General features: G+C 43.4%; 1 protein-coding gene across 1 annotated transcript in view; it reads right to left on the reverse strand.

Moving 5' to 3' along the window:
* Window positions 1–23690, reverse strand: part of LOC138954602 (DNA-dependent protein kinase catalytic subunit-like) — a 177750-nt gene that overhangs the window by 80015 nt on the left and 74045 nt on the right. The window contains exons 38-54 of the mRNA XM_070326407.1: window positions 21741–21805; window positions 21156–21258; window positions 13972–14102; window positions 13559–13766; window positions 12749–12927; window positions 10219–10387; window positions 9611–9676; window positions 8922–9101; window positions 8391–8462; window positions 7755–7889; window positions 5604–5726; window positions 5069–5212; window positions 4464–4615; window positions 3913–4044; window positions 2105–2329; window positions 767–916; window positions 116–289 (exon numbers count right to left, since the gene is read on the reverse strand). Coding sequence (XP_070182508.1) covers window positions 116–289; window positions 767–916; window positions 2105–2329; window positions 3913–4044; window positions 4464–4615; window positions 5069–5212; window positions 5604–5726; window positions 7755–7889; window positions 8391–8462; window positions 8922–9101; window positions 9611–9676; window positions 10219–10387; window positions 12749–12927; window positions 13559–13766; window positions 13972–14102; window positions 21156–21258; window positions 21741–21805 — 2408 coding nt within the window. The remainder of the gene's footprint in view (window positions 1–115; window positions 290–766; window positions 917–2104; window positions 2330–3912; window positions 4045–4463; window positions 4616–5068; window positions 5213–5603; window positions 5727–7754; window positions 7890–8390; window positions 8463–8921; window positions 9102–9610; window positions 9677–10218; window positions 10388–12748; window positions 12928–13558; window positions 13767–13971; window positions 14103–21155; window positions 21259–21740; window positions 21806–23690) is intronic.

Consider the following 23690-nt stretch of genomic DNA (forward strand, 5'->3'; position numbering starts at 1 on the left):
TGTGTGTGTGTGTGTGTGTGTGTGTGTGTGTGTGTGCATGCATGCGGGTGTGCGTGCATGCATGTGTGCATGCGTGCATGTGTGCTTGCTTGCGTGTGTGTGCTCCGTACTCTACCTGTAGTTGTCATAGATCCACATGAGACAGTCCAGCATGGTGTGACGACACATGGAGCTGGGGTGAGAGCTGAAGCCGGTGACGGCCGACATGAGCGACAGGAGTTCTTTCCCCTCCAGCTTGGGCGCCAGCAGTTTGACGATGCGTAGCGACACCAGCTGTGTGTCTTCGTCCCTGCGGATACATTCATAATACAGTGGAACCCCCTTTTAAGACCTAAAAAAATCTGAGAAAATTGGGTCTTAAAAGGGAGGGAGTCTTAAAATGGGGGGTAAATTTACAGACGTTATGAAGAGAAAATGTGAGAAATCAAGGTCTAAAAAGGGGGAAGTCTTAAATTGGTGGGTTTTAAAAGGGGTGGTTCCACTGAAGTGCCTTTGTAAGAAATGAATTCATTAAAAAGTTAATTCTGCACACAAAGTAGTGAGGCTGTTGATTTTCAGTGTGTGACCAAGTGGACGGATGGCCTTATACCATGTAAATGCTTAAGCCAGATCTGAGCTGAATTGATTACATGAACTTCGAGCCCAAGATTTTCCAGCTTGTCAACATACTGTGACTCTGCTCATCTGTATAAATTCACGTGAGAGAACTAAAATCAGCAAAGATAAAATCACAAGCTATCAAAGCATACCGTGACATCAGACGTACCTGTGAGTGAGGAACGTGAGCAGTCCTTTACTCTGCAGCTCCATGAAAGCATCGTTCATGTGCTCCACTCGACCTTGAATGACCTCCAGACAGTGTGTTCGGAACTCGCCATGCATACTGGGCAGCATGAACAGCAGCTTGTTCAGAAACCTGTGCATCATAAACATGAATACAATTTGTTTCTGCCTCATTTGTTAAAGATTCTCACAGATACTTTCCAGAGGCAACCCTGTAACAATGTGTGTTTTTGTTCTGTAAAAACCAATTTTGATCTAAGAACTATGTCTGGTCAGGAATAAAATCTGGTTCCTGTGTATGACTGTGTACATCAGTGTTAGTTAGAGTGCCTTGGAGATTGAGGAACATATGAGCTTGGGGCAGTCATCCTTATTGAGGATGAGAGTCACTTGTTCATTTCAATGCTTGTTATTCTCTCAGGTGCCAGGAGACTGGTTCCTGATAACTCTCGCTTACTCCATTACACATGCCTTATGCATTTAGAGCGCTTACTTCCCTTTGTTAATCAGATCATATAATTTGTCATCTTTTTCAGGCTGGAGGGTAGAAAACAAGACAAACCTCACTTCAAAACAATGGGAAATGGACAAAAGATTTCAAATTCGTACACACACACAAAAAGCAAAAAGAATTTGGCACCTGGCTGTTGTATCTCTTCTCTCTCCTTTTGTTATTCTGTTCATTCCTCTTTAATCAGACCCTTTTGTGTGGACAATTCGTTTGTGATTGTTTCAGATTTTTTGCTACTTACATGACAATATTCCCAAGCTAAGTGTTTCCCTGTGCAGTACTTTAGGTCTTTTACTTCATCCCACCTTCACCCATAATGGACACGAGATGACGATGGAGTATATGAAAGCATGACAGACACACAGATATTCACTTTAAATAAAAATCATACTGCGACAAAAGTCCTTGCAATACACAGTGAGTTACAACTTATGCATCCAAATTACTGACCCTGACCCTGTAAAAGCCATTCAACTATTATTTCATTTTTTCATTTTCATAACTTTATTGTCCAATCGCTGGGAAATCCGGGTCAGTGGAAAGCTAGCAGCAACAGAGTTGCGCTACCCAGGTGTGTGCATGTTTAGATGTAATTAGCCACCTGCACTCATGACAGAATGACCGAGGTCTTTTACATGCCACAGTGGTGACACGGTGGTGGAACGTGGATACCGTCTCCGAGTCTGCACATAAAGTTGACCTGTGTCCTTCCCAACCTGGATTCGAACCCGTGACTCTAGAATCACAAGTCCAGCACTCTACCAACTGAGCTACCGGGCCCCCACTGCAAATATCTTTAACAACGCCTACCTGTCAGCAATGGGAGGATAGTGTCGCTGCATGTGATGAACGCAGACGATGAAGTGGTCGGGTTTAATCTTGCCCAGACACGACTCGATGTAGCTGTGAAACGCTCCCTCCGTCTCCTTCTCCTTGTCGGCCAGGTACGCCAGCACCATCCCAACAACCTCAGCCGCCGCAGCATAGATCATCTTCAGGTTGTTGGTCATCGACATTGCCAGTGTCTTAAAGTAGCTGCAATTTTAAACAAGAAAAAAGGTTCAGCGCTAAAAGCCCACAAAATGGAGCTAGTACTTCTCATAATTTACTAGCCAGAGATCGAGAGCAAATTTTACTCGCCAAACCAACCATTTGTTTCAGCAACTTTACTCGCATTGGTGAGTATATTAACATTTCAACTCGCCATTTACATGTTTCTTCTCGAGTAAAATACTCGCCACTTTCAGGCCTGAGGTTGCCCTTGTTCCAAATGAGAAAGGTTCATGATAAATACACAACTTGTGTTGATTGTCTTCAGTTGATATATAGTGGACCCCCCTCCCCCCCCCCCCTCCTTCTAAGGACCCCCAATGAAAGACTCCCCCCCTCACCCTCACATTTTTTTTTAATAGATTTTCTGTACATAACACCTATCACCAGCAAATTGAACTAATTTTAGATTTCATCCCCCTTTTAGACCTGATTTTATCGAATGTTTGGCGGTCTCAGTTCCTATCTTAGATTTAACTCATTGTCTCCCAGGTACGGATATATCCGTACCCACTCATATGGCTCTATCTGACCAGGTACGGATATATCCGTACACACAGTCACTACATTGCATCTGCTCTCATTCGGCACATATCCGCATTCTGCTCAGACTGTTAGCTTCAGTCGCTTCCTGTAACGTCCATCTAACGCCTGCATTCCAGCGTGTTGATACTACAATTTTGAGTGACCTGCTGCAGCACAGCTGGTCTTGGCTAAAAAAAAAAATTGATCGATTGGGAGAATGTTCACAGGAGACGATGTCTCTTGAGCACAGCTTACACCACATGCCACAGTGAAACCCCCTTCTTAAGACCTCCACAAATCTGAGAGAATTAAGAGGAGTCTTAACTCATTGTCTCCCAGGTGCGGATATATCCGTACCCACTCATTTGGCTATATCTGACAAGGTACGGATATATTCGCTCAGACTGTTAGCTTCAGTCACTTCCTGTAACGTCGATCTAACGCCTGCATTCCAGTGTGTTGATACACAGCTGCTACACAGTTACTACAATTCTGAGTGACCTGCTGCAGCACAGCTGGTCTTGGCTAAAAAACCTGGATCGATTGGGAGAATGTTCACAGGAGACGATGTCTCTTGAGCACAGCTTACACCACATGCCACAGTGAAACCCCCTTATAAAAACCTCCACAAATCTGATAGAATTAAGAGGAGTCTTAAAATGAAGGTAAATTTGAGGTGAACCCCTTTTCAAGACCTCCAGAAATCTGAGAAAATCAAGTCTTAAGATTGAGGGAGTCTTAAAATGGAGATAAATTTGAAGAGGTAATGAACAGGAAATTTGAAAAAAAGTAAGGTCATAAAGTCATGAAGGGTCTTATATGTAAGCCCAGTTTGCTTAATGGTTTTGTTGTTTTATCTCAGTTATTTGTATGCTTTGTATGCTTGTTCAATTTGTGCTGGTTTGTTTACGAATGAATTTGTAAAGCGCCTGGGACTCACGCTATAGAAAAGTTATTTATTATTATTATTATCATTATTATTATATCATTGTCTTCAATCCGGGGTTCCACTGTGCAAAGCTTACTGCAAGTCGTTTGTTTACCTGTCTCTGTCCACAGGTGCAGACGGCCCGTAAGGTGGAAACTTGCAGGTGAGGACGACCCCAAGGACCTGGATACCAATAAGACTGCTCTTGGAGCCAGCGTCCGGCATCTTTAGCTGTTTGTACACCTGACTGAAAGGTAAAAAGATCAAACAAGAATATATTTTACATTCCTACATAGAGGTTCTGATGACCAGCTCAGATGAAAGAATACCATACACTTTTCATCCTTTCTCGTTTCCATGCAAGTGATAATTCTTTCTGTTGATTATAAAAAAATAAAAAATAAAACAATGTGAACATCATTCCCTTCTTCAAATTCTGTGTTACCTTTGATGGTAACAGCCACTATCAAAGGACTTTTTTTTTTAAATGCCTCCAGACCATATTTTTCTCACAGCTGAGTGCACACGCAGTGTGAACAACTTCAACTGTCTCTGGTTCCTGAAAATACTTTCTACGTTCTGACTGTCAAAGATTCTTAACCTCACCACAACAGGATCTCACCTACTCCGCAAACTGTAGAGGAAAAAGATAATCACTGTACTTACTGGTACGGCAGGTCAATGCGACCTTTCCAGCAGTCTAGCAGTGTCTTCAGCATCTCCAGGTTATTGCGCAAAATGCTGCGAGTTTCATGATACACCGACGCTACCAGGAACTCCACTAGTCGCGTTGCCATGGCTCTCTCTTCCGCCGAATCCTGTGAAAGATAGAAAACTGTGAAAATCTCAGAGTGCTTTTTTTCTGCTTTGTGTGTTGATTGAGCTAACCCCTTGGCATAGGCAATAACAGAGGTATTGTACAGTATGTGCAATTACAATCTGAATGTGCATACAAAACTCCCCAGAGAGACTGCTGACATTCCAAAATTCAGGATTGTAATGTTTTATTTTGTAATATTAAAAGTTCCAATAACTTACCATTCTTTTTTTTTTAATTCTGATCTGCATACACACAGTTCCCAACAAGTTCAAAACAAATAGCACTTTATTGTCTTAAGATGCAGCACAGAGGAGCTATACTAGGAGAAATTTTTACCAGACCTTGATTTTTCAGATTTTCTGTTCATTACCTCTGTAAATTTACCTCCATTTAAAGACCTGATTTTCACAGATTTGTTGAGGTCTTAAAAGGGGGGTTCCACTGTACCGACCTGAGGAATGGCGGTGTCGTGCCAGGATAGCATGGTGACGACCAGATCCACGATGAAATAATTGATACCGCTCGCCGACAGGCTGGGGCACAAGATCAGCTGACACAGCGGCCGCAGCCAGAACTTGGCGTATGGCTGGAAGATCTGTATCAACATGGAAATGTATCACATCATTGCCTGTATGAAAAGACATCAATCATCACATAGCAGGTAGTGCTCAATATAACATAAGAATTAGGGAAATGAATCACACACATAAATGCACAGACACACAGAATGACAACACATGCACATACTCAGACACATTCACAAACGCAATCAAATGCACACTCTCAAATGCTCCGACAGTCAGACAGACAGACCGATACACACACACACATACTCACTAACAAATGTTCAGACACAGACAGACACGTCACACAGACAGACAAGACAGATAACACAGACAGACACACACACTTGCTCAGTCACAAATGTTCAGACACAGTCAGACACGTGCACACACACACAGACGGTATGCGTGTTCCTTGCCTACCTCTGCAGTGTTGATGATGAGTTTTGCGATAAAGAGTTTGACGTTGAGCAGATCGTCTGATGGATTCTTCATCTTGTCATGCAAGTAGGTCATCCAGGCTGGCATTTCTTTGGGAGGGACACCCTGAAAAACATACTTCTTCATGAGGCAACATGATCTGGTATTACTGGAAATGCTTACCCTAAGGCCAAACAAAAATATATGTTGGTTTAGGGTAACGTGACCAAAAAAGATAGGGTCGGTAGGTCAGCTTTAAAAAAAAATTTTTTATTTAGTTGATTTCAAAAGAAGTTACTTCCCTTAGTCTCAGTATGGTTCGCAAAATGTGCCAAAGTTTTGGTGTTTTTTTAGAAAATTTTGGGGTGGGCGGAAAAAAATAGGGTCGGTCGGGTTACCCTAAACCAACATATATTTTTGTTTGGCCTTATTTGAATGAAAAACCAAGAAAGGCGAGCTATTGGAACATTGTTCATGCCAGCGACATGGTAGATTTTCTAAGCTAATATCTGTATCATGAGTGTTTGTCTGTCTGTCCACATTAAAGACCTTTTGGTCCAAGTACAGTGGAACCCCTCCTTTAAGACCCACAATTTAACACTTCCTCCATTTTAAGACCTAACCGGCACGGTTGGCCTAGTGGTAAGGCGTCCGCCCCGTGATCGGGAGGTCGTGGGTTCGAACCCCGGCCGGGTCATACCTAAGACTTTAAAATTGGCAATCTAGTGGCTGCTCCGCCTGGCGTCTGGCATTATGGGGTTAGTGCTAGGACTGGTTGGTCCGGTGTCAGAATAATGTGACTGGGTGAGACATGAAGCCTGTGCTGCGACTTCTGTCTTGTGTGTGGCGCACGTTATATGTCAAAGCAGCACCGCCCTGATATGGCCCTTCGTGGTCGGCTGGGCGTTAAGCAAAAACAAACAAACAAACAATTTTAAGACCCTGTTTTTGCAGACTTTTTGTTCATAACCTCCGTAAATTTACCCCCATTTTAAGACTCCCTCCTTTTTAAGACCTGATTTTCTCAGATTTGTAGGTCTTAAAAGGGGGGTTATACAGTACCGTGATTGTAATGTTTTGTGCTGTCATGAATTGAATGTTCAAATAGCTTGCCATTCTTTTTTTTTATTCTGAATTTTGGAACGTTGGCAGTGTTTTTGGATTTTAACCCTATTATAGAGCAGCATAGCTGAGTGATCTCTTTTTGTCCCTGTGTGTCAAATGTCTCACAATCGTGCGTTGATCCTCGTGAAAGTATTCGTTTCTGTTGTCACTGTTTTTTCCCCTCATTGGGGCCCATGACAGGAACAGACGTCGGAGAAACACTGAATCATAATCTTGACACAAAAAGCAAGCCGTTGAAGGAAACACAACGTAGCCTCAAGCCAGAAGTGGAATAACACACAATAATCCAACAGGTGATAGTCCACACAGAAAAGAAGCCTCTTAGTCCAAAATAATCCGGGAGCGTAGCAGAAACACAGCCGTCTGACACGCGCGAAAAAAGAAAGAGGACGCGCCACCTACATCCTGTAAGGGGGAAGCACTCGGACAGTGCTTGGGATCCACGGTGGCGCATGGTTATGGGAGATAATTGTACCCACTCAGCGTTTTGTCCAATTTTTTCGGCCTATAATAGATAATGTGCAAGAATAGTACTGTCGAGGTAAGTGTTATATTGACAGCAAGCCCTAAAACACAGACTTCTCTGCTTGCAGTTTGATGCCACTCAACTCAGCTCAGCCTATTTTCAATGAGTTTATCAACAGAATTGAGAAAAGTGTAATAAAAGACACACCATCAGTGACTTTAGCATCAAACAAGAACACATTTCATATTCTAAAACCGGCCTAGACCGACAACCCTCCAAGAGAAGCTGCACAGCCCCGTGGAAGCTCTACAAAAGACCACCAGCTTCATTTCCAGAGCTGGACTCCAAGTGTAAAGGCGACCGGGAAGAAGAAGATATTCTAAAACAAATACAGTGGAACCCCCGTTTTAAGACCTCAAAAAATCTCTGAAAATCAGCTCCTAAAAAAGAGTATTAAATGGTGGTAAATTTACAGACGTTACGAGAAGAACTAAAAAATCAAGTTCTTACTTTGGGGGAGGGGGGGTTCACTGTAAATATTTTGTTTGTTGCAATTCACTCACTGCCTGTGGTGGAGGAAAGATGTTGTTCCGATGCATGTGCTTGACGAGCGCTATCATGGACGCCATGCACTCGTGGGCGTTGAGATCGTCCATCTCCAGTTCCACATAGTCTCCGTCCATCCTCACACGCACCTCCTGTGCATACATCAAAGGGCCGATATTAACATGCAAACTTTCCTTAGCTCTGACTGCCATTGACATTGTCCCATTCTATGAAAATCGTGCCTCTGGTTGTGTACACACACCTACAGCCACCGAATTATTCTCTAAGTAAGATTTGTTGAATTAGAACAACTATTTTCAGTTTTAGGTCTAAAAAAAGGCAAACTAATTTACTTTAGTTTCCAAGATACAAATTCCACACACCAATTCTTCATGTTGTGACACCATCACAAAAAGCAGCTGCAGAGATAGACAAGTCTGACAGAAATAAATTCTTCTCCTTCTTCATTGTTCACAAAGTCAACAACTTCGGAGGCCCCAAAGAATGCTGCAGTTTTACTGGAGGCTCTCCAAAGGCCCAAAGAGCTTCTCTCTATTATTATCAGTGTGTCAGTAGGCTAAATATCCTACAACCCCCCCCCCCCCTCCCCCAAAAAAGAAATAAGTAAAAGAACATGAATACGAAACGCTCACCGTGTCATCAGGAGTGTTGTAGCTTTCTTTTTTCCTGAGGTTGCCCTTCCCTCTGGTACCCCCAGACAAGTTCTGAAAAAAAACCAGTTTCATTTAATTAAACTGAAGAGTCTTTACACGAGAACCCTACTGTAAAATGAAAAGACCAGCCCACTTTACACAGGTAAGAACATCTGCATACACACATACAAAAAGACACTGTTTAATTCCAAAAGATTCAGCTCAACAAACACTGAACAGAGGAAGAAACAAAATTTGCTATGGAACAGGGAGAGAAAGTTTTACCATGCATATTTCCTTTTCTTTTCTAATGTTACACATTCATTTATCCTACATACGTGAGAGAGACCACTCATGAGATAAGAATATCGTTCAAACCACACGTGTGTACACCATGTAAAGGAGGCTGCACAGACCTCACTTTCGCTCGCAGTTCAATATTTAAAAAGCAACCCATGTAAATCTGGTACGACACAGCAAGCCATTTAGTATTCTCTATTTACATAGCAGAAAAAAGTTCAAAATTCTCACTTGGGCCGATCCTGACATGGAGAATTCGTACTTGTTGAGATCCTCACTCAGACTGCTTTCAGCCAGGTACTGCGACGCCAGGTGGTACGACGATGACGTGGACTCGTCTCCCACTTCCGCACGCTTCTCACGCACTTCGCTGCGAATCGCCACAAACTTTTTCTTACGTTCGAAACGAGACTGAAAAAGACAGATAATGATTAGGTTGACCACAGTCCAATGTGAGTGCGGCTCAGAGGAGCAAACCCCTGAGCACGTTCTACAGATGATGATGCCCACATCTGGAGACAGCACGCCACCACTACTGGCCAGAAGACACCTGCCTGGGCACCTATAGCTCTGGGGACCCGCTGCCTAACTGCAGAAGACCGCCGACTTCATGGCAGCCACTGACCTGAAGATATGACGGCCATGAATATCGAACACAGAAGAAGAAAAAGATTAGCTTGACATGCCAAAATCAAGAAATTATTCATTTCTTTTCTATCAATGTTTTCTCAGGCTTCATTTGTTAGTACATGTAGCAGTTGCAGTGGTTCATTCAAGACTAACATTATCAAGCAGCTTCAAAAGCTGTATTATAAACGTACAAACTTTTGTTTTAATATATATAAAATAACAGCTTAATCATTTTAAAGATAACAAACTACCTTGAAGCAAAGGCAACAATTATCGTGTATCCGCCATACCTCAAACTCCAGTGGGAACTCGTACTTGCGAGTCTTGTCCACAATGTTCTCCAACAGGAACTGACCCTAAATGAAAAAAGAAAACAGACTTGAGGATGAAGATGTGAAACATCATGTTCAGATTCAAAGTGAATTTGTCATATATAAATATTTTATGAAACTGTTGTTACTGACTGCTGTTACTGTTTGGTGCTAGCAAGACAACTCAACTGCAGTGTAATGCTCATCTTAATTAGATAGAAAATGTAATCAGTGGAGTGTATATGCAAACATTATGTATTCTTTGACACATTTGTTCTTTGGCGAAAGCTTTTTTTGTTCCATGAGCTATTCAGCTAAGCTAAGGGTCTCAGGTTCGAATCCAGGCCGGGATGGACCCGGGTCAACTTTATGTATAGACTGAGAGAAGGTTTCCATGTCCCACCCCCGTGTCACCACAGCGGCACGTAAAAGACCTCAGTCATTCTGCCATAAGTCAAGTGCACGTAGCTGATTCCACCTAAACACGCATACAACTGTGTGTCTCATTTAAAGTCGGGGTAACACCGGGAAACATGCCCCTAATGGTTTCAACGTGAGGGCGTAAAACAACATTATCATCATCTAACCTTGGCAACGTTATCCTGAAAGAGGAAGCCCTTGTAGAACTTGGCATCGTTCTGCACACAGGTGATAATGGCAGAGAGGAGGTTGTAGCTGTAGCAGTGGTACTGACGACGCAGGTCTGCCACCATCGTTTCACCGCGAGTGTCTTCGCTTTTAGCTTCGTTCACCGCTCTGTAAGATCACAGCCACAATGATGACAACAAGTGTAGAGAGACTTGAGGGAAACATGAGCAAAGACAAGTAGGCATTTACTTCCCTGACCAATACTGACTGAAACCTCTTCTTGCTAGCATCAGGGCAACCAAAGTAGGCCTCTACTTCTTGAAGCTTAAACACAAACCCAACTCTTCCTTTTGGCTTAAACAAAACAAATGTCAATTCAAATATCGTTACATGTACAGTAGAACTCCCCCTTAGCGACCCCCCTGTTTACGACCACCCCCTTTTTACGACCGATTTTGCTACCACAGATGCATTCTACTATAATTATAATGAACCCCCAGTGAACGACTCACCCCAAAACGCGACTTACGACCGAGCTTTTGGGGGTGAATTACGACTTTCGCGCATTTGTAGTCGAGCAGACGAAAACAATACATGGCGGCTCTTGCTCCTCAAACTATCGCGAGACAAAAAAAACACTAAATCTCGCGCACGATAGAATCCGCGGCGACTTCCTTAGGAGTCGGGAAGACGCAAATCCTGTGTATCGTCAAGGATAATGACCGAAAACGCGACTTACGACCGAGTTTTTTTGGATGATTTACGACTTTTGCGCATATTTCGAGCAGACGAAAACACAACATGGCGGCTCTCGCTCCTCCAACTATCGCGAGAAGAAATAACAAGTCGCGTAAGGCGAAAATACAATATTTAGTCAAGTAGCTGCCATTTTTCAGCAAGACCGTATACTCGTAGCATCGTCAGTCCACCGCTCATGGCAAAGGCAGTGAAATTGACAAGAAGAGCGGGGTAGTAGTTGCGCCAAGAAGGATAGCACGCTTTTCTGTACCTCTCTTTGTTTTAACTTTCTGAGCGTGTTTTTAATCCAAACATATCATATCTATATGTTTTTGGAATCAGGAACCGACAAGGAATAAGATGAAAGTGTTTTTAAATTGATTTGGACAATTTAATTTTGATAATAATTTTTATATATTTAATTTTCAGAGCTTGTTTTTAATCCGAATATAACATATTTATATGTTTTTGGAATCAGCAAATGATGGAGAATAAGATAAACGTAAATTTGGATCGTTTTATAAATGTTTATTTTTTTTTACAATTTTCCGATTTTTAATGACCAAAGTCATTAATTAATTTTTAAGCCACCAAGCTGAAATGCAATACCGAACCCCGGGCTTCGTCGAAGATTACTTGACCAAAATTTCAACCAATTTGGTTGAAAAATGAGGGCGTGACAGTGCCGCCTCAACTTTCACGAAAAGCCGGATATGACGTCATCAAAGACATTTATCAAAAAAATGAAAAAAACGTATGGGGATATCATACCCAGGAACTTTCATGTCAAATTTCATAAAGATCGGTCCAGTAGTTTGGTCTGAATCGCTCTACACGCACGCACACACACACACACACACATACACACACACATACACACACACACACACACATACACCACGACCCTCGTCTCGATTCCCCCTCGATGTTAAAATATTTAGTCAAAACTTGACTAAATATAAAAACGAAATCTCGCGCGCGCGAGATCCTGATACATCCCGTTTTTTTCTGCACGCTATCTTGTCACGACGACTGTCTTGTTGACAAACGAAGATTCGCGAAAGAAAAAGAAAAGCGCCGACTCTTGAGTAGAGAGCTAATAAAGTAATCGCTAATCGAGCGAAGTGGCAATCCGCGGCGACTTCCTTGGGAGTCGGGAATACAAAAATCCTGTGTGTCGTCAAGGATAATGACTCGGTGTTATCTAGATCTGGTGAGAAGGATAGCGAAGCGAAAGTACGCAAAGAGAGGAGCCTGTACGAAGACCTCAACGATCGTGGTCAAGTTTAGCGATGCAAGGCGACGAATCATTCATATGAGCGGAAAGATGATTCGGGAGAAAAGTCGGTATGCTTTCTATCGAGTTAGGACATTCGGATTTTACTGGTTGCGCCACAATGTCAAATGTGCTTCACTCAGCGGGGAGCGAGCATTACGCCATGAGTAAATTTTCTTTGAAATTTGAGTTCAAGCTGTTCTGCTGTAATGTGTTTGGGTGTGTGTGTGTGTGTGTGTGTGTGTGTGTGTGTTTTGATATGACAGTAAACTGCAACTGTGTGTTTGTGTGTAAACATGACAGTACATACACTGCAACCAAGTTCATGACCGACCGGCCAAAAACTCAAACCCCCCCTTTTAAGACCCCCCCTTTTTACTACCTAATTTTCAAGGTTTTTCCAAAGTCGTAAACAGGGGGTTCTACTGTATACAATATCTGGCATTCAGGCTTCATACTCTTCCCTTTCATATATATTCTAAACATGAAAAGAAACCATTAAAACAGGGACTAACTTTGTGATTTTCTGCGTCATCTCTTTGCCAGTGACGGCGTTGCCGTAGCAGACCTTTCTGTTGATGAGCGACTGGGGCGAGTTGACCTCGTCGCGCGACAGACGGCTGTACATGATCTCCAGCAGCTGGAAGCAGCACACCTTGCTCGTCAGCTGGCTTTCAAGCACACTCTGTGGGCCCTGTAAAGACAAAGATTTTTTAAATTTTTTTTTAGATCAGAGATTTTTCATTCACGTCCAGCCAACTTTACCCGTGTGTAGAGCAGGAGGGGAGGTCCTTTGTTGCTGCCCTACATGCCAACTGGCATAACAGGCAGTAAGTAAGTAAGTAAGAGCAGTAAGGAAGTCAGTAAGAGCAGGAGCGTGAAGGGATCTAACAAAGAATGATTTCAAATATTCGTCTATTGTCCATGTTTCTGGTGTGTACATTTTAATTGTTATCTTGTTAAAGAATGATGCATTAAAACGTGTATGCCTGCAGCACCATATTTGAATGTTTTTCTGATGAACCTAACCTAACAAAGACGAGAAAAGCAAATGCTTATACGACTCACCTTTGCTATAAGTACAGTAAAAAAAAACTTTTAAGACCCCCAATTTAAGACTCCTTCCTTTTTAAGACCTGTTTTCTCAGATATTCTGTTCATAACCTTTATAAAATTACCTCCATTTTAAGACTCCCTCCTTTTTAAGACCCGATTTTCTCAGATATTTTTAGGTCTTAAAAGGGAGGTTCCACTGTAATATAAATCTGAAACAAATTATCTGCTGCTCTAGCTCCATAGACATTGTAGAAAATGACTCAGCTGACCTTGGACAGTCGAAGGTCAATAGTCTTCATGAGGTCAAGGATGTGATCCAGAAAGAACTCGATGAGAGCAGATTTGTGAACAAGTCGCAGCATTGGCAGACACACACGCTCGACGGTGGCACGACGAATGATATTGGGATAACTTCCCTCGCTGGCAAATATGTTGAAGCCAATGTCCACTGCCGCCTTCTGTTTGTCTCCAGGCAATCTGAATCCCAAAAAATGTTTAAAAATCAAATTCCCAAATTACTTCCTGAAAATTACTTTTGGCCTGCTTAACATTTGATAAAACAGCCAGTACGTGCATCCTTGGAATGCCAATGACACATTGTAAAAATATTGTTATGTTGTGCATTATGGGAACTTGAAAATGCCAGAAAGATGCTAAAGAGCAGAACCTTGTACCAGCTCACCGTTTGATGAAGGCAGCCAGTGCATCCTGAATGGCGTCCTCGTGGACGTGGCGACCCTCCTCGCGACAAAACACGCTGATCAGCAGCTCCACCAGAATCAGGCTTCCTGACAGCTCTAGGGCGCTCAGCAACTGAAGGAATAATTCAGTGACAAACACATACTGTTGAGAGTAAATAAACACATGGGGAAGAGACGGTGTACTCACTGTACGGGCGGGGATATAGCTCAGTTGGTAGCGCGCTGGATTTGTATTCAGTTGGCCGCTGTCAGCGTGAGTTCGATCCCAGGTTCGGCGGAAATTTATTTCACAGAGTCAACTTTGTGTGCAGACTCTCTTCGGTGTCCGAACCTCCCCCCGTGTACACTACATTGGGTGTGCACGTTAAAGATCCCACGATTGACAAAAGGGTCTTTCCTGGCAAAATTGCTTAGGCACAGTTAATAATTGTCTACCTATACCCGTGTGACTTGGAATAATAGGCCGTGAAAGGTAAATATGCGCCGAAATGGCTGCAATCTACTGGCCGTATAAAATGTATTTTTTACAAGTAAAATGACTATTTCTAAGAATACTCACCTCAATTTAACTAATAGGAGTTACCTTACTTACGAGTGCTAGACTGAGAAGCGTCCTATGTTACCAGTACTAGACTGTAAACAAGGTCGCTAACTCTAGATTTCCGTCGGTATACCATTTAGGAGAGTAGTCTCCCTTTGTCGGTAGTACCTCTCTGCGCATGTGCCAATGCCCATAATCCCCAGTTTCAATTCGAAGCTATTAAGTCAATAGCGGGGTTGGTGGGAGGGTCTCTGGTTAAATTGAGGTGAGTATTCTTAGAAATAGTCATTTTACTTGTAAAAAATACATATTTCTTTCGAATACATCACCTCAATTTAACTAATAGGAGAATAGATAACAGGCTGGAGGGTTGACTTTCGATCGGTAATCTAGTGTCACCTCACCCGACTCAGCCCATTTGTCCGGAATCCCCCTTGTAAAATCGGGGGAAGAAAAGGATAGATCATCGGACTGAGAAGCAAGAAATCCTGAGTCGGGCGAGTGGCAAGTTGCATTGTTGCCACTGTGTCAACTTGCTCCAGAAAGGGACAATCGAAAGAAAGTCCCACCTGTCAATGTAGAGCTGGTTTCTACTCGATGGTCGTTACTATTCCTCTGATCACTTGTCTTTATCAATGTTGGGTTATGGTTATGACTTGCCATTATGCGCCTTGAGCGACCCAACTCCCCAGCAACGTAAAGTTCTGCAGGCGGATCAGGTGAACGACCTAAAAGATGAGGAATGGTCAGAGATAACAATTCCTCTAATACCTTGAACTTATCACCAAGGTGCGTCTCTGCGACTGATCCTCCATTTAAGGGAGATTGACAGAGTTTCCAGAGATCCTGTAGAATTCTGGTCTGAGGCACCACTTTCCATGGCAAACAATTGTGCCAGTCGCATGAATGAATATATATATCCTCTCTGAATTTACCTCTCTAATGAGGATGGTAGGCACAGATACCAGTGTAAATTCAGGCTGACTTAGCTGTTCCTCCTGCATGACAGGAAGTAAGCGCAAGTGCGCTCAGCAGTACGGTCAGTCTGCACCTTACCTGTGCCTGTCTCAACGCATGTGGGGGCTATAAGCCTACCCTTAATGGTTATAGGTACCATTTGTCCTAGAATAGCCAGTGAAAGACAGCCAGCTGTATTGCCTTTACCCAAGGGGAAAACCTGCTTCTTACTTTGAAATTCCACACTTATAGCGTGAGGGGGTCCCCAGTGACCATGGGCATCTCTGAGCCCTTATTGGCTGAATGACCGCTCTTGTCTTACTCAAGAGGGTGCCATGCCTGGCATGCAACTCACTGAGAGGTCCCATTTGTGATTTCAGCAGGACCGTTTTCTGGCTTGATCAGCCAGGTCCTTGATCTAGGTTTTCTGTAAACATGGTTGTAGGTGGCATCTGCTGGGTTGTCTGCCCAGCATAGGTTTTGTGGGTTCTGGGACACTCCAGATTTCTGTAGAGCTCACAAGTTCTTAGATGACTATGCAGTGATGATCTCCGGCCTATGGCCGAAGGTGCACTATCTTGGGCTGATGCAAAGTTCTGCCCCCTGGTAGTTGAACTCACAAAGATGTCTTATGTTGTGATCTCAGTAGTACTTCTGCCTAGATCACCCAAGTCCATATCTGGATTTACAGTAGGCGTGGCTGTGGGCGGCAAGTGTTGCATTGTCTGACCAGCATAGCTTTGTGAGCTCTGGGGCACTTCAGCTGTTTGTGGAGCTGAGCTCTAGGGTGACTATGCAGAGTTGTTTTCAGGCCCCTGCCTGAGGTAGGAGGTGTACTCTCTTGGTCTGATGCATAGTTCTGACTTGACAAAGGTCTTAGTCAGCACCCGAGTTGCCACGTTTCTCGCCCAAAAACGACGCGTAGCCGTAGACTGGGAGTGAGTGAGATAGGCTGGTGTGGTATTCCTGGCTCCAGCTAGGATCTCACTGTGTCTCTACCTCAGGCTCTTCGAGCGAGGGAGAAAAGGCTGGTGTGGTATTCCTGGCTCCAGCTAGGATCTCACTGTGTCTCTACCTCAAGCTCTTAGAGTGACACAACTTATACTCACCCAATAACCTTGTGTCACCGTAGACTGGGAGCGAGGGAGATAGCCTTGTGTGGTATTGCTAGCTCCTGCTAGGATCTCACTGTGTCTCTTTCCTCCAGCTCCTTTAGCTTTTGAGTCCAGGCATCTGAGAGTCTACATATGGATGGGATGGACACATTCACCCACTGTCAAAGGTATTGCAGCACTCATTATGCCTTTCGGGGGAGGAATACCTCTAGGTCTTATCTCTGTGGTCCAGGGATCTTAGAGCGCCAGTTGTAAGAGGCAAACGAAGCTTGTCCAATTCAAGGTTCGGTTGGAAGAGGTGGCTGAGCCTTCCCAAATCCAAGTGTGTCTGTGGCCGTACCCAATACCCCTAAAGGTAGAGGAAGCTCTTCTTGTTCCAGGAAAATTTGACTCAATGATGGAGGGACGTATGGTTTACCCAGTCCAAGATGTCTGGCAGCACTAATCAATCCGCATGGGCTGAGAGGTCCTCCTTGATCTATGAAATCTGGCCCATGGATCTCATAGTGCGGATGGCTGGCCAGACCTCAGACTATCTCTCAGTGTCCTTCCTGGAAAGTCCATGGAAAAACGGGCGGAGTCACCTCGGGAGACATTCCCTCTTTAGTCAAGTCTGTCCGTCTCTGAAGCATGACGTAGGTTGAGTGCTGTCCCTGTTGAAGGGGTTTGCCTTGACTTGGTTTGTTTGCTTAACGCCCAGCCGACCACGAAGCGCCATATCAGGGCGGTTCTTGACTTGGTCCAAGGATGATAACCATGAGGTTTTGTAGCCTAAGGACTGCCTGACCCTGGGGTAGGTTGTCTTCCAAAAGCTGCTGATCATCTCAGGGGCACCTGCCCAGTGATCTTAAACGGCTCATCCCTTCTCTAGGACGTCTACTGTCGTCTCTCCTGTTGATGCTTCTGCCAGAGTTGTTACCATTATCAGTCGAGATGTGACCTGTTACAGGTGTCGGACATCCTCTGTTGAGTGTCGACTGTACAATCTGACATTTCTATCATCATCCCCTGGCTGATGCGGGTGTCAGATGACATTCAGGAAGAAGGGGCAACTCTTACAAGTTGTTACGCTGAGTCCGTCCACAGGTCATGAAAGCATACTGTACTTGACGATCTCAGAGCACTTCTTCCCCCGTCTCTGCGTTATCTCCAACAGCTCCCCGCCTTGTGATGTAGCCTGAACATGCTCACCCGTGTTGCCCGACGCTTGTATGGCAAGATTCTGTTACCCTGTTGAACAAGCTCCACTCCAAGTGTGAGTGATCTTCAGAGTCGTTTCCTCAGGCAAATGTCTTGAGACACTTTGATTCCTCTTATCTTGGTACGCAGTGTCTGTCTTGTAGCTGTGTATCCGAAGGAGACATCTAGAGACCTCAAGAGCTTGCAGTATGCATGGAAACTGATGTGACTACTATACCCTGTTCAGTTGTCCACCGCTGTTTGACTGGTGATCTGTATGCAGATTGCAGGTGCCATCTTGTTACTGGTAGGGCGGCTCCCCTGTGTGAAGGTTGTAGCCTCTAACCATTAGCTCTCCATTCCAGGTGATGAAGATAACTAGGAGGCTCTAGGCATTCTCCTCACACTCCCAGACTTCTGTGTAGCCGGGCACTGCTGAATATGGTCAGGCGTGAAGTGTTGGTCTAGTTCCAAGAGCGTTAAACATTAGGTCTTCCTCAGTCCGTCAGGAGGTGGTAGACAGGCAATGGGGGGCGGGAGCTGTCCTTCCGGTGCTGAAGCATCGCTACAGGCAGTTTGCAGCACTGAATACTGGTAGTCAAAATGCATGAAGCCACCATCATGATGGGGAACCCTGGCAAAGATAGTGGTGGGAGGGGCCCAGTCCTGTCAACAGCCGTGTTTCGGGGTCACCTCAAGGGAGAGGTTGCAGACGAGGCTGTAGCTACCTCAGGGAGATTCTACTCATGTTACGCCCAGTGGACGTCTTGCCTGACAGCTGGAGGGTCTGTCATAAGCTGTCGCAACGATCCTGGGAGTTATCAGGGCGAAAAGGAAGCCTGTCTCTTCCTGTGCTTACTGGAGGTATTCCCCCAGAGCGCCCGACATTGTCTGTTTGGTAATGTCTACGTATATATAAATACATGTCAATATGACTTAATTCCCCCTCGTACTGATAACGGCATGGATGTGCCAAGAGTTTATCCAGTACCTTTCTCATGAGAGTAGCCGCTCTGTCTAGGAGGCATAGTTAATTGTGTGTTGTAACAACATCCGTTTAGCAAATATGTTATATTTTCCATAATATGAAATGATAAACATTGTATTCCTTGTATGAACCTGACTAGAGCCAGTGTTATTTAAGGGCGGCCTCTTATTGTTAGGTCCTGTTGTCTACTTCTGAGAACCTAGTCGTAGGATTAGGTGACAACAGTAGAGATGTGGCCTTGTTAAAGGTCAAAGGCTTAGGTTTTGCCTACGAACCAGGAATAAGTAGAGGCATGACAACATTATAGGAAGCTCCCCTGTGAGTATTATTCAGAGCCTTGCTCGATCTTGCATGTTGTGAAAACTCAGCTGAGTGTAATACTCATGTGTTAACAACCAAGTTTATTCATGCCCCTAAGGCATGGTTTCAACTGTATATTATTCATAACATGTCATTCAAGTGTAATGTACATCAATTGTGCACTGGAACAGAACATAAGTATATATGTGTGCCTGTTCTAATTGAATTTGAAGAGCTGTCTCCTGGCACTGTGGTATCAACAGATTTTAGCTGAGTGTAAATCTCAAAGTGTAAACACTTGAGTTTATCCATAAGTTAAATCTTTTACCACTCAGATAGCTGATTTAAACACTCCATGAAAATGGAATTTGTAACATCAACTGACTTCTTTGATACCCTTTGCCAAGAAAAAAGGATTATATCCCAATAAAGATGTCCCATCTGTGTTTGCATACACTTTAATTCTTCCTTGTCAATTTAAAAAAAATTTTTTTTTTTTTTTTTTTTTATTTTTTTTTAAATATATATTTATATATATATAATGTGTATGTATGCACGCATACAAGTTTACAAGTTAATCAAGTTAAGTTGGCAAGGAAAGTATTCTTTATCCAATTTGAAGAAGTACCACCACGTGGTCTCTGTGAGTCCACCATGATCATCTGATAAAAATACCAAAACCATAATCTGCCAACCGCAGAAAACATCGTTTCCCAGAAACATAGGAGAGAGAATTACTTGCCTTTCTCTGAGAGTAAAGGAAGTTCCCTCCGTAATATTCCCGGAGGCGCATATCTCAATCTCAGTGTTTGGTTTTCTTTCCAAGCGGGCGAGGTTTGTTGTTGTTATTCTTCGACACAACCCGCTTTCAGTTCTATCAGCGTTCAAGCGTACTGCGGTCCGTATCTACGCTGCCCGCAAAAGTCATCGCAGTTTGTAATGACAGAAGTATTCATACGCCGTATGTAACCTTCGCGGGCGCTCGGTACTTTGTACGCCTAAAAATTCGGATCAGAAATGCGCTTCCGGTCGGGATAACGCGCATGGTAAACCTCGCTGTAGTCGATAAAAAGCTGTTAAAACGCAAAAAACTTCCGGGTAATTTCGAAGTTGAAGGTCTTGTTCGTATTCCTACATTGATGTGTAGGGTGACCTGCCGTTGCTTTCCATTGAAAGCGGCAAGGTAAGTTATCGTTCGCGGAGTTCTATTGCGCCAATGAAACCGGTCCAACCGCTGTAAATATCTGTTCGACATTCGTAACGACTGAGTAAAGAATAGTTGTCGTTCAATTGCATGTTCACTAGTTAAAAAAGACAAGTAACGGAGCCTGTTAGGCTCTGTGTGTCAACAAGGTATCATTGATGATTGAAGTACCTTCTAGTTCTACTTATGACCAAGTAACTTTGTTACATTTTTAAGCCGTTTCACTTTCATTTTCACGGTTCGTTACGTTGTTCAACGTGATGAATCATTAAATGTATACGGGCGTAGTAATCGCCCTTAAAAAGGAAAGCCCAAACCGTGATTGAAGGTGAATGTTGTAGTTCCTGTGAAGGAAGTCTTCTTAGACGGGAAAGGTCTAAATACACGTCTAGCTCCCCGTAGCAAGAAATTGAAACTGGGGATTATGGGCATTGGCACATGCGCAGAGAGGTACTACCGACAAAGGGAGACTACTCTCCTAAATGGTATACCGACGGAAATCTAGAGTTAGCGACCTTGTTTACAGTCTAGTACTGGTAACATAGGACGCTTCTCAGTCTAGCACTCGTAAGTAAGGTAACTCCTATTAGTTAAATTGAGGTGATGTATTCGAAAGAAATATTACATCTCACACAGCATCACTGCAGAGCGCCTAGAACTGTACCCACGGAATATGCGCGATATAAGACTCATTGATTGTAAAAGGATAATGATCGATGAATGATTTGTCAACAAAAAGGGGTAGCATGCTTCAGTTTCAACAACTTATTCAAGTTTACTGCAGGTCAGCCCATGGACAACTTTTGGGACTTTGCAAAACATTTCCTCTGTAACCTAAAAAGTAAAGCTGGTCAGAGCCTCAAATGGAACACTGATCCTACCTTATCGATGGCACTGATGTAGTCATTGTATCGTGGTGTTCCCTTCACAAACTCTGAACTCTTCAGGGGGAAGTTGTCGGCCACAAATCTGTCAAGACTATCCCTGCAGGGAAAAAAAACCCATTGCTTTTCAAAGGATCAACTTGATCCCAATCAAACAACAAAAATACATAAGAGCTCAGAACATGAAAGATTGTGCGATTTCTGTGGAACCAGCCTCCTATCACAGTTTGTAATAACATGCACTAAATGTAGAATGAACCCTCATCCATTTCATCTATATTTAATGATACTGTACAGCATTTATATTTAATGACAAAAGTAATCATTTATCCTATCGGTACAGTCGCCACAAGTCTACTACGCTAGTGACTCCAAATAGTTTAGCTTTTCAAAATAACACGGAACACATCATCCCTGAAAGCACAATTATAAATGGGAGCCCTGGGAAGGGGAGAAAAAAATAAACCTGAAATTGGTACCTCTCTTCGCAGAAACTTACATACAGAGAACTATTGAGAAAGTTAAAAAGGTATAATAAGTGTGCAGAGAAAAAGACAGAATGCGTATGTAGCCCCCACTCACTTGAGTTTTGCATCGTGCGGTTTGGGCAATGCAGCAAAGAAGGGCAGAAGGTCCAGCACACGATTCTGTAAAATAGCAAACTACCGTATTTGACGGACTACAAGCCGCGACTTTTTTCCCAAAAAATCCCATTGCGGCTTATAAAAAGATGTGGCTATAACGTTACCTAAACTTGAATAGCATTCACCTAATGAAACAAACTCACCTAAACTTGAATACCATTCACCTAATGAACTAAACTGCCATTAAGGAGACCATCAAATCACTCAACGCCGTGCTAGCGATTATTCCGGGCGAGACTACCAAGTTCCTACAACCCCTCGACATCACAGTGAACCGTTCCTTCAAAACATACATGCGCCTACTGTGGGAGCAATGGATGTCGGAGGGATCGCACTCATTCACCAACACTGGGCGAATGCGGCGAGCTACGATTTCAAGTGTTTGTCAATGGGTCGTGGATGCGTGGCAACGTGTCCCCACACAAGTGATCATCAACGGATTTCGGAGTGCAGAGATCATCGCAGCACCTACAGCAGACGACACGAGCGGGACCGATTCAAGCTCCGATGATGACTTCACCCCCTCGGCCTCGACTTCGACTTCTTCAGTTCTGGATGAAGCGATCATGTCGCTGTTTGTGTCCGACAGCGAGGAAAGTGACTTTTCTGGCTTCTCCGCAGCAGAATCTGATGGTTCCGACCAGGCTGACGGAACGGTAGACACCTTTGTACATGTGTGTGTTGGTTACAAATTATAAATTTTAATAATAAATTTTAATTTGATTATATACTTACCCAACTCACATAAATGCAATTCAGTCTAGTGCTAGGACGCTGAATCGTCACCTTGGTAACAAGGGGAGGTAACCCTAAAAAAAGAGCGACCTTGACCCTTTAATATAACGAAGTCTCGCGTGACTTCCTGACCTTGCCGCCATCTTTGAATCATACTCATACGATCGAAAGCGAACAGAAAAACCCCTCTTTTTTTTAGGAAACCACAAAACCCTCAAAAGCGGGGCAGGTGGGAGGGTATTCACTATGTGAGTTGGGTAAGTATATAATCAAATTAAAATTTATTATTAAAATTTATAATTAAATTACATTCTTATCCCAACTCACATAAATGCAGATTGCTAATAAAGGCGGTGGGCTGCTCAATCTATAAGCTAGGCAAAAAAATATACCCAGCTGCAACCATTGCTTGAAGCGCGTTAGAACCGTAACGCCGCGCGCTGCAAAAGCCACGCAGGTAAAGGATGATAGAGAGCTCCTACGATATCCAGTAGAAGAAGTCAAGGACCTCGGGATATCCTACTAATTTGAACACCAACGTAGATAAGAACCTGTCTACCCTTGTGATCAAAAACGATAAGAGTAGTTTTGCTTATGAACCTTTAAACCTCCTGTAAAGGACAGGAAGGAGCATAATGAGATAACTGATCAGATTCATAACAATGGATCGCCTATGGCAAGAATCTTAGAAAGAGGAAAACTATAAAAACCATCAGAGATGGTTGTCCTAGTTGTTGATGCCTGACAAAAAGTCTGGACAGAAACAGAGTGAGGTAGAGAGCCTCTATTGAAACCTACATAACACTGTAAGCCAAAGAGTGTGTGAATCTCGCTACCTCTGTGCGCTGCAGCTAGGAGAAAAGGAAGAACGTTTCACGTAATGTTTATGAAGGCTAGCAGAATGCAGCGGTTCAAAACATGTGGAGCATTAAAACTCCGAAACCAAAAGACCCAGACTTGTCTTGAAGTGGTCTTTTGTATTGAACCCTATCCAGTATATGGTCTCTCTGAGAAAAGAGACCTGTCATCTTATAATGCGAGCTAAACAAGTCACACTGACAAGATTAGGGAGAAGCATAGCCTAATTCACGTAAGGCACAGAAATAGGCCCATGTTCTAACAAACCGTCTGGACAGAGCTCAAAAGAGAATAG

Source organism: Littorina saxatilis, linkage group LG2 (genome assembly GCF_037325665.1).
Source record: "Littorina saxatilis isolate snail1 linkage group LG2, US_GU_Lsax_2.0, whole genome shotgun sequence".
Taxonomy (NCBI): domain Eukaryota; kingdom Metazoa; phylum Mollusca; class Gastropoda; order Littorinimorpha; family Littorinidae; genus Littorina; species Littorina saxatilis.